At 37.9% G+C, this 12,069-nt stretch overlaps 1 protein-coding gene across 2 annotated transcripts in view; it reads right to left on the bottom strand.

The window, feature by feature from the left end:
- The window catches only part of NPAS3 (neuronal PAS domain protein 3), a 628,153-nt gene that overhangs the window by 538,208 nt on the left and 77,876 nt on the right, over positions 1 to 12,069 (bottom strand). The window contains exon 2 of one of the 2 annotated variants that reach the window (XM_075103333.1): positions 2,963 to 3,052. The exons of the other annotated variant lie outside the window; for it this stretch is intronic. Coding sequence (XP_074959434.1) covers positions 2,963 to 3,052 — 90 coding nt within the window. The remainder of the gene's footprint in view (positions 1 to 2,962; positions 3,053 to 12,069) is intronic. 2 annotated transcript variants of the gene reach the window in all.

The raw sequence follows: 12,069 nt of genomic DNA, 5'->3' as shown, positions 1-12,069 counted from the left end.
CCACGGCAGGGGAAGGCAGGTGGAATCTGGTTGTTTGCCAACAGCTTTTGAAACTGTGTGTTCCACTCTGTTCCAAGTGGGATATCTAGTGGCACCTATGAGACTCAATTGCAAGCGGATCAAAATAGCCTAGAGGGACTGTATTAAAATATTTACTGTTTTGCCTATTTTAATATATATTAGCATAATCATTAGTCCAGCTCCTCGGGAACTTGTGTTGCAAAAGCTTTCTAAAATTATAGTACTATTAAAAAAAAATTAATTTACTAATCTACACCTTTAAGAACTCCTACAAACTGTTAATTCTAGTATGTATTAGCACTAAGATTTGACGAAAAAGGTTACTTCCCCAAATGTTTTCTGAAAAGTATTTTTGGACTAGAAATTTTTACAAAAATCAAAATATCTCAATTCCAACTCTTAAGTAGCTTTACACAAAACACCTTTAGTAGGTACATGGTTAAGCATAAATCCAGAGTATACTGCATAATACTTCTTTTAATTTTAAAACATTGGAGAAAATACAGTCAAGCTCCCAAATCCACGATTGTGTGTCCTGTCCTACTCTGTCTGGCCAATCCTTTAAATTTCTTTAACTCAGAGTAAGTGGCTTGCTGTTTTGTGTCCAGTCCAGAAGTTATCCTGGAGGGTGACATTAAAGGAGGGTCACACAGCCCTTTCTGTTAACCACCGGTAGCCTTTTTAGATCCATTCTCCCTTCCCCAGTCTAATCGCGGGGGAGACTGAGCCTGTATAAGAGATCCACATAAACACCTAGTACCAGATATTCACATGTCACGTAGCACTAAAGTATAAGCTTCAGAAGTATCATGAAAATAGCTTGATATTTTCTTTGGTCTTGATTAGTGAGAAGTTTTCAGTAGCTTGTTATATCCTTGGAAACAAATTACAGTACGGAAAAGTACCAAAAACTTCCATTGGGAACAAGACAGAAAAAATGCCTCATAGAACTTAAATAGGCTGGAAAGTACCAACAAAAAATTTCACTAATCCAAGAGTACTCTGTATTTTCTGCATAGCTGTTAGTTTTCCAAAGTAATCCATGCTTTTTACAAGTGAGATGAACTAGGCTATAATACTTTAAAATTCACATTTCAGATATGACAAAAGAGATGTTAAAATCAACACTGTTTCATCACCAGTCTGATTTTTTCATTTTGCCTTTTTTTTGAAAAGCTATTTGGCCAATGCCTATTTGCAACTGTATACCTACTTAGAAGTGAATATCTACTATTCCATTTTGTAGTCAGCACAGCTAGCTGTTTTTAACTATACTTACTATAAATTCTACCTAATTTCAAAAATTAAGATAAACTCTTTTGCAGCATTCAGAGTGAAGCTGTCGCTGTATTTAACACTCTTGAGAAACTGTGCCAAGTTTTCTTATTTCCACAAAAGTTTCAAATTCTTGAAGTTGTTTTAAAAACTGATATAAATAGTACACAACAAATCTGCTTCACATTTAAACAAATGAATGCATTTTTGCGCCTACTGAAGTTACAAGATAATTAAAACCACTAAAGTTAAGTTATATGGTGACATGTAAAACCGTGCCAGACCTAGACTGCTTCAGCTACTCTGGACACTATTATTTAGAGAGGTAGAAGGGAAACCCATCAAAAGTTCAAAAAGTGCAAGAAATATTTGTAAAGTCAATGTAAAATCTTGAATAAATCCTATCTCGCACCAAAAGTAGTCATTCACAAAAAAGCCAAGCAAGAGGTCAGATTTTCATTTTGGCTTGCCAAGTTACACTGATGCTGTAACTATATTGATAAATCTAGATTTCCCTTTCCCTCTCACTTCTGTAAACCAAAATGATACTCTTCATTTATACTGAAGTAACAGCTTTTACTGATGTGGTTGTACCTATTACTAAAAGAAAAGATTAAGGAAACAAACAGCAGGTTATGGAATCAAAAGAGTAGATGAGAGAATATGACCTAAAAAAATTATAACATGCATGACTGCCTTGCCAAAGAAACATTTTGTTGCAACGCAAGTACAATTGATTTTTAGAAGTTAAGGGGTTTTTAGAATGTGAAATCTGTTATACACAAGATTATAACATGAGGATACAAAACAAGAATATAGTTGGAGCATGAAAAGGAAACATTAAGTGACAGAAAGCAGTTTCAAAAAATCCAGTGAGATAACAGCAAATTCATAATGCATTTGCAATATATTAATACAAAATCATCTACAAGATACCCGTCAAATATATACTTTTTAATTCTGTGTAGAAATAGGTTATTAAATCCTTACTACAGTAAAATAGAAACTTCACTAATTGCAACAGTAACAAAAGTCAAGCACATTGCATTTGCCTGCCCACAGTAATAGCACTTTTGTCAGAAGCACCAGGAACGATCTTGAGTTACGCACAAAAGCGGGCTCTGTTAGGGCAACGGACAAAGGCAGATGACTGCAAAGCAAGAGGACTCAACTTCAATTTAACTGTCCTGTAAGGTACATACTAATTAGCTGCAAAGCTATGAAATCCTAGCTAGCATGTTAAGTCTGCTACATGACAGTATAATTTGACTTCTTAAAGGATTATGCAAATTACAACTCATCATTCCATTACACGACTGAAAAAAAGTGACAGCTAATTTATACATATCACACCTTTCAAATCCCTAAGATGTGAAGCACCTGTGCAATACATTTTGCCTAGATTTTCTAGTGTATATATTCTTGTTTATTGCACTGTACAGAAGCATATCTAAGAGATTTAGTGAAGTCATAGGGGTTTTTATTTGCTTTTTAGCTTTTAGAGCACAATCCCAAAGAATTAAACAACACATCTCTGTCCCTGCTCTAGAGGTTTTGCACGCAAGTAGAAGTGTACTGTTTCAACATGTGTAATTTCTGAATAGCGGGAGAGCACGAGCACTAAATGCACGAGCTAGAGGCAAGACTCACACAGATTTCAACATACTTCTGGTAGGTAGATTCACAGTAGATTCCGTCATATCGGTAGATTTTCCTACATTCTGATTGGTTGGGCAGAGGATGCTGGACAGTTATTCTGTAGAGGCATCAAAAACAGATAGACATGACTAGAGGTTCTCTACAGGTAACTGTAATGCAGGACAAATCAGTATGTTGAAATTGATTTTTTAAAAAATTTTATTTTCAAATTAAACACCTTTCTGATCTCTTTAAATCAACTGCCTTGTGAACATAACATCCAGAGTTTCTACTTTTCAAAATTTGCACTGAGAGTAAACTAAACTTCAGTTCTCCACAAGAACAGTATTTTTTTCCCCATCAAATAAAAGTGAAAAAGGTAAAGAATTTTATGAACCGAATTGATACTTCATATAGTCTGTGTATATACAATAGCACTTATAAAATTGATTATTTGTTGTTTACTGTTGCAATCCTTCCTCAGGCAGAACATCCACTTATATCAGCCGGGAGTCTGTCCAGACAAAGACCAAACAACCCTCCAATTTAAAATGACAACAGCAATTCTCACATTTGCACAGAATGAGGATGTTGTGGCATTATGAAGAATGTGATTGAAGGTGCTCAGCACCATCTGAATAATGCCATATGTTCTCAGATGGACTGAAAGAAAATGAAAGTGATTGGCAGCAATCAGGAGGTGCGCAGCATCTTGTAAAATCAGGCCCTATAAGATTTGTCAATCATTTTATTCTTCATCCCTCCCCAACTCCCTGTTAGCAGAAAATATAATTTGGCTATAAAAATTCAATGTTGTTTTTAAAATATACTTGGGAATTGCACACAAAACAGTACCCACTAATTTTCTTTTCTTTTTCCCTCCCTCTTCTCTGGAATAAACACACATTTTAGATGCTTTTGTATCTTCCACAAATTAATACCTTTGTCTCTTAAGATAATGGTAGTTCACTAGAGGAAGCCTAGAGTAAGCATAAGTTATTTGAGAAATTTTACAAATTTTTCAAATGTAGAATTTTAGGCTGTGAATTTTTATAAAATACATACTCTTGACAATATAGGATCATTTTTTATTATTATTATTTTTACACTATTATATCTATATAGCTCTAAGCTAGTCTTGTTTTTTAAAACTACATATTTGTTTCAACTGTAATTTGAGACTGGAGGTTTGAGGAAAAAACACGTTAGTATCATTATCCAGGAACAAGCTTTACAAGAAAATGGAAAGTTATGTACTATGGAAACTGAGGGCCTTCCTCAATAAGACTGCACCTACAGAGAGTGGCAAGTGCACACCATTTCATGTGTTAACAGCCCTAGTCCCTTACTCATTTATGTTGGAAACCTGGTCTGAGCATGCCCCAGCACTGTTTTTGGCCCATGGGAACCCACACGCAGGAGGGAGGAGACAGCTACGTGGTGAAGGCAGGACCAAAAACCTCCGAATCCTGGGATATTCCTGCATCCACCAGTTAAGTCTCTCTGGCGATCCCTTGTTTATTGTGATACCTAGGGCCTTTAAGTTAGATGCCTAAACACCATACACAGTGTATGAGGAAAGCGAAGTATCTCAAAATGGGATTCACAACACAAGTGCTATCTGCACAGAACCATGCAAGCTAGTAAAAAGAGAAGAAATTATCTTCTGGGTTTATGTTGTTTGTGCCTGAGACTCACAAATGCTTCACTATGGGCCAGCCGGAAATACCTACATCAAAGCGAATTCAAGCCTCAAAATGTTCAGTGTGCCATCACATTGGCTGATCCATGCTCCAACTTTAACCTCCCCACACCCCCCCCCCTTTTTTTTTTTTTTTTTTAAAAAAAAGAGGCTAAGAGATGTCTGTTTTCACTCAGCTTTGGCAAACACATGGGAGAGCTAGGCTTTCCCTGCCTTTCAGCCAGAGAAGGTTCAAACATATGTCCCCACAGCTCCAAAGATTACCACAGACTCCTTGATAACAACTATTCTAAAGCACAGGGCATGTTAACTGCTCCTGCTAGAGCAATGGTACTATTTTACAAAAAAAAAAAACCAAACAAAAAACAAAAAAACCCACACAAAAAAACCCCACACCATACAACCACCAACACACAACCACAAAACAAAACCAAATTTCAGGATTCATTGGGCAAAAGAAAGGGAGCCAGTGAGAGCATGTTATATTAAGAGTCATTCAAAAATGCATAAGCAGTCCTTGCAAAACTATCAGAATCCTTCCCAGACGAGTGCCCTCATCACAAGGCTTCAGAATTATGCTCTTCTTTCCACTGGTTCTCTGGCCAAATGAACCTTGAATAGTAATACTGATTATTGCCATTACTTGAGTAGTTAAACAAGTGGAGTAGAATATGGCTCACTCCAGAAAACCTTTATTATGAAGTAGTTGTGGCATTCTTCTGGGAAGTGGAAGATGGGGGTTTGAACACCCTTGTAATGAAATAGGTCCTAAATAAGTATTCACTGCACCAAGATAGCATAGAATACCTGTCAGCTAGCTTTTGTTTGGTTTAGTTTTTAAGATAAGGGCAGTCCTTGCTCTTTTTTTCAAATGGATGACAGGCTAACTGGAACACAGGAGGCTCTATCTGAACATCAGCAAACATTTTTTTACTGCAGGGTGATGGAGCACTGGAACAGGTTGCCTAGAAGTGTTGTAGAGTCTCCACTCATTGAGATAGTCAACACCCACCTGGCCATAGTCCTGGGCAACCCACTCCAGGTAACCCTGCTTCTCCAACCCAGAGGGGTTGGACAAGTAGTCCCTTCCAACCTCAGGCATTCTGTAATTCAAGCCAGGATCAGAGTTTTGCACTGTGAATCACAATCCTATTTTACATCTAGCCAGAATTAGGTGCCGTGAGGGAAGACAGGGAAAAAATTAGAATATGGAACTTTTTTTTTTTTTTTTTGAGTGTGGGAGCATGGAGAGTGTGGGTTTTGTTGTTTTTTGTTTTAAACTCAGCAATATATGAAGCTCTACAAAACATAGAAGCTGCTGTGGAACCCAGTCTGATGGAAATAAATCTTCCTTTGTACTGTATAGGGCTGGTTTCCACTTCAGGAGCAAAGATCCTATGACCGTTTTTGGACCAAGCTCTTACCCAATGCTTGCTAACAATGTTGTTTAAAGAGTTATTGTATTCTCCTCCATTTCCCCTCTGCTGCAACAGAAATAATAATAGTTAAAAAATCATATCCCAAAACTCTGAGCCAAATAAGACATCAATGTAAATCTCCTAAAATCCCACTGACTTCACTGGGATTGCGTGGCATCTACATTAGCACAGAATGGGGCCTATTGTGCTTAACCTGAAAAAGCACGCAGTCCTGAGACACTGTGGAATACATTTCTAAGGGCACACCAGGTTTTTAACTACGCAGCTACCACCTAGAACAATGCTCTAAAAAAAAAAATCCTGTATTTTTTTGTATGATATTTGTCTCCTATTGCTAAGGTTCATTTTAGCACTGTGAGTGTATTTCCATAAATGGACTTTTAAGCTAAATAAAGACTATGTTTGTATTTTATGTATTTAGAAGCTGCCTAGCACCATCACACCCGTTTGCCCTCTGTACTTCAGCTGTCATTTAATAGACTTACATTTACACATTTACAGTTAATTATCATGTGATAACTATGAGGCTGTGGGTCAGAAATGGGTCAGAACTTAAGACTACCTCACAGAACAGCTTATTCAGCATTCCTTAACAACAACAAAAAAAAAAAACCAAAAAACCCCAACCAAACAGCAGCAGCAACAACAACAAGCAAGCCAAACCACCACTCAACAACAACAAACCCACAAAACTAAAACAAGTAGCAAGAATTACTGGTTAGGATCCAAAAAAAGTTTACCAAGACAATCAGTCTTGGTCAGGACTACCCCCCCCCAAAAAAAAAAGAAATTTAGACAATCTTCACTGAATTAATTTTGCTAACTTGTTTTCAGCACATTATATCAGCAGATATACTCTCTCTCTCAGGTTCCACATACAAAATTGATTTAGCTCAAGATAAAACTGTATATTGGCTATTTACTCTGGGTACTGTTTATTCTTGTTCTATTTGATGCTTTGAAATGGATTTTTTGTATTTTTCTCCATATTAAAAATTAGAGCACTGAAGAGTATTTGAGTCTGATCAATTTGCACTGTTTAGCTCACCCCAATTTTAGTTGAGTTTTGACTGGTTTGAGAAGCAAACACACCTATTCTCATATAAGCAGTTCCCACTTCATAAAGGCAAAAATGAGTTTTAGGTTATATCTAACTGTGTAGTACAGAAGGTTATTCTTCCAAAAACGCTAGAAACACAGCAAACAAAATGCCTACAAACACTGCATGAAACATGATATTTCACTTAATATTTGTATCCTCTGTTACTTGGTGTGTGTGCTATAATATGATGATGGTGGGTGCACTCTCACACCTGACCTTGGGTTTTAGAGGTTGTATACTTTCCCTAAAAGTTCAAAAGTATCACTTCAGATGTGAAAGGATTATAAGGTGCTGTGTTTGCACATCAGACAGCTCATCTTCCTATCTTTATGTGTCACTAAACTCTAGATGGATTCATCATGCAACTCGAGGTGGAACTTAAGTGCATTTACATACATGTGGAACGTGTAAGCTATGACTAATTTTAACTCACAGGGCAGAATTTAAATAATTAGTTACAAGAAGTCAAACTAAGGGAAAAGAGGAGGAAAGAGATGGTTAGAGGCAGAGTAGTAAATTGTTCCATTTTTGCAGGTAATCTAAATGCAAACTAGAAGCAACTTATCATGAGAATGGATTTTCCACCATCTGGTCAAATAACAGGGGATTTGTCTAGTGGCAAGCAAAGAATGGAATGATGTGAGAAAGATTAGCGGGCAAGTCCTACAGTTGGCTAAAATGTATTTTGTGCAAACAAGAACAGATGACGCCTTAACAATTACACCTGTCAAAAACTCCAGAAAGCAATCCATCTCTGAACAGCCCAGTTGAAAACAGGCTAGTTCATAACAAAATGAATTTTTTTAAACAATTGCCAGCCATAACAGTTTGATACATGACAAGCTGAGGAAGTTTCGTTCCATGTACAAGTGAAACCTTTACTAACTGGACCCTGATTTTCTCTGATAAGATATTAAACTATTAAAAAAAATTAAATTAAGCAATGTAAATAGCTAACATATTGGAAAAACAGAAAATTCAGGGTTAAGGCTGACATACAGATAGAGACTGTATAATTTCAGTATGTCCTATGTGAATTACTTTTAGAAAAACGCCCTTTTTTGTGGGAGTCAAAAATACTAGACAGTACCTTGACTGGCATGTCTTGCACAGAATTAGGACAGTTCCTAGAATTACAGTTCTTTCTAAGTATAAATATGAAGCCTAAAAATGACTACCCTATATACATCCTGCCAGGAAGGATGAATTCTAAGTAATAACATTTTCTGTAGAGATCTGATTTCTTTCTTCAGCAAAGATACACCTCAAGATTATAAGAATATTTTACACCAACTCCAAGGTGACTTTAAATTAACTTTGAAATTAGTCCTGCACTTTGGTCACAAAAACCCCATGCAATGCTACAGGCTTGGGGAAAAGTGGCTGGAGAGCTGCCCAGCAGGAGAGGACCTGAGGGAGTTGGTTGACAGCCGGTTGACATGAGCCAGCAGTGTGCCCAGGTGGCCAAGAAGGCCAACAGCACCCTGGCTTGTATCAGGAATAGTGTGGCCAGCAGGAGCAGGGAAGTGATTGTGCCCCTGCACTCGGCACTGGTGAGGCCGCACCTTGAATGCTGTGTTCAGTTTTGGGCCCCTCACTACAAGAAGAACATCAAGTTGCTGGAGCGTGTCCAGAGAAGGGCAAGGAAGCTGGTGAAGGGTCTGGAGAGCAGGCCTTATTGAGGAGCAGCTGAGGAAACTGGGGTTGTGCAGCCTGGAGAAGAGAAGGGTAAGGGGTGACCTTATCACTCTCTACAACTACCTGAAAGGAGGTTGTAGCAAGATGGGTGTTGATCTCTTCTCCCAAGTCACTAGCGATAGAATGAGAGGAAATGGCTTCAAGCTGCATCAGGGGAGGTTTAGATTGGGTATTAGGAAAAAATCTCTTTACTGCAAGAGTGGTCAGGCATTGGAACAGGCTGCCCAGAGAGGTGGTGGAATCACCATCCCTGGAGGTATTCAAAAAACATGTAGAAGTGGCACTTCAGGGCATGGCTTAGGAGACATGGTGGTGTTGGTTTGATGGTTGGACTTAATGATCCTAGAGGTCTTTTCCAACCTTAACGATTCTATATCAAGGACATCCAAGCACCACAGATGTACATTTTTCTCATTGGTATTAGCCATTTAACTTCCAGCAGAAGTCCATACAATTACTAAAAATAGTACTTCATCAGATAAAAAAATTTGGAGAGAGATTAGCTTTTCGGTCCCATATCCCCATCCTCTTACCACAGATGAAAGTTCAAAGGTATCAGTGCAATACAGGCCTGATTTCTCATTGTGATTGAAAATTCTGTGATTTGGCAACATCTGTATTTAGATGTTAGGAACCAGACTACTCTTCTTATTCCCTTTCAATATACATTGCATATCACCATTATACTGAACAATTAACCAACTATTAACAATTTGTCCACATAATTTCTGTAGCAGCGTTACTCCTCTTTAAAAAAGTTGATTGGTCTTTCTCATAATACAGACAGATCAAACATCCAGGCTGATTTTTTTCTTTTTTAATTGTGTTGGTTGCCTTTCTCCCTGCCCCCAACCCAACATCTCGCTGTCAGCAGACTCTAGCAAGGCAAGTCAGAGATGAATTTGAGGGGCTGCTTTCTTCTTCCTCTTAAAAGAAGATAATTTGGGGTGGTTATTAATCTATTGTGATTTTTCTCTCTTGTGAGAGAGAAATAGTAGCATTTTGCCACTCTTCATGTTTGGATGGTCCAGAAGAACAGCTATAGAGCAAATGACACTCAGCATTATATGTATGCTGTTGGTCTAAGAAAGCTGGGTCTCAGGCTCCCTGTTGTTCTGGTATGGATGCAAGCTCACTGAACACAACACAGACAACAGGGAAAGCCATCAGGTGCTGTAACTGCAGACTTTGTGGGCAGGAATCAGCTGACCATTATTACTCAGGAAGGCAATTTCAAAGTCCTGTGGGTTCTTGAGCATTCTTGGGATAATGGGTAGGCTGTAGAGAATAACATTTTTTCCTACCATTTTTTGGCTGCGTAACTGTGGTTAAGGTTCAGATCTGGTTCTTACAGTTAAACCTGGTCATTTAATTTCCAGACACTGAAATATTTCTGCCATGAAATATTTGAAAATAAGCCAGAAATTCTGCAAGATCTACCTTTCTTTTCTTTAACTTTGTTCCTGACTTCTAAGAACTCCCAGAAAATTCTTGGCAGACATCAAGGTGCTACATTTAACCCTGTAATTCTTACACACCACTGATTTCTGCTTCTTTTCTACACCTGCACAGATCAACATAATTTTTCAAGCTTGTAGTAGTAACACAGACTTAGTACTGGAAGCATTTTCCATGTAGGAAAGCTCTTGCATTCAGGAATTTACCTCCTAATCAGTAAAAATAGCACAATTTAGAGCTTTCCTCCCTCAGATCTGAGAAATTTGTTCTGAATGGCTTAACTCCTCTGCTCTTACCCTGCGAATATCAGCATGGTAACTTTGCTTCTAGAGAACAAGGGTTTTTTTCACTGAAAACTTAAGGATGAAAAATATAGAGGCCCAGATTCAGACAGCACCAAGCCTCAGTTTTCAGAGACAGTTGGTCACTCGGAAATGTAAGACTTGGGTGCAAGCTATATAAATCTGGTTCAGGCTTCTAATTACTGTGAATTTTTTTTTAAACAAACAAAATAATTTTGTTAGCCTTTTCTATTTTGTGCGTATATAAGCATCTGAATTTTAACAGAAGGAAAGAAAACCAAATTTCCACCTCGTAGCCAAAAAGTAAATGACATCAGCCTGGAAATAGAAGAAATTACCAGGAACTCAGATGTACTTAAAATTTCCAAATTAAAACTTCTCTGCCTCTTCTTTGCTTTGACCTTTGGCCAGTTATTCCCCTATATTACTTCAGCTTTGTATGTATCCCCATATCCTTTTTCCTTACTTTCTTATTTCTCTCATTTTTCTGAATAGACAGCTTCAGAATGAGCTCCAACCACTTTATTTTTATGCTACATCTGTAACTTTAACAGAATAATTATATTCATACTTCTTTTTTAAAATTAAGTTTTTTAAACCTTAAAACATAGGATCTGGTTCAAGATTCCTTCCTATCATGTGACAGAAGCTTGAATGATAAGCAGCCAGAGATAATTATTCTGTTGATTGGACCAATGCTGAGACAAAACTGAGGATAATCTACCTGGGCCTTCTGCCTGACACTTTGGGAGTCTCTGACATCCCTTGAAGAAAAGGAGGGGCTGTAGCAGCACTAGAATCACCACTCATTTCTACCCCTAGTCTGTACATGAGTCAGGAGAAAAAAAAATATACATATATATTTAAATGTGTTTTCTGTACCATCCTATTTCCAAGCAGGATGCAGAAGTGTTACAATATTCTCTGAAACAGAACAGGTCAAGATTTGAGGAACATCACTGTAGGCAGGAAATAACAGGCAACTGCTCAGAGGCACTACTGAAACGTATGATAGAATACCATCAACATGGCCCTTTGTTTCTAGAAACAAAGGTACCTTATCACCCATGTGTATGTTTGCCTCCTGACTAAACCAGAGTACTAGATGAATGAAAATAAGCCAAAGAGGAACCTAGACAATTGTGCTGTTGAACTGACCACTGTTAGAAACAAACAGAGGAAAATCTAGTGATTTGTCTACACAGACCATAGGACCCTCTTTGAGAAACCTGGTCTCTTAGGGGATGATGGTGTCCAATTCTCAGACAAGGGGGAAAAGCATCTTCGGTCATAGGCTTGCCAAGCTAGTGAAGAGGACTTTAAAATTGTACGGGGAAAGGAAGCTCAAGCCATACCACTCCTACCAGTTTGATGCCAGTAACAGCAATAGATGACCAGATCCTGGAAAAGGATCACAGGTCAGCAGGAGAGCAC

The sequence above is a fragment of the Phalacrocorax aristotelis genome, chromosome 9, assembly GCF_949628215.1.
Source record: "Phalacrocorax aristotelis chromosome 9, bGulAri2.1, whole genome shotgun sequence".
NCBI classification, from domain to species: domain Eukaryota; kingdom Metazoa; phylum Chordata; class Aves; order Suliformes; family Phalacrocoracidae; genus Phalacrocorax; species Phalacrocorax aristotelis.
The sequence above is the reverse complement of the archived record's forward strand: the minus strand, read 5'-3'. Positions and strand labels throughout refer to the sequence as shown.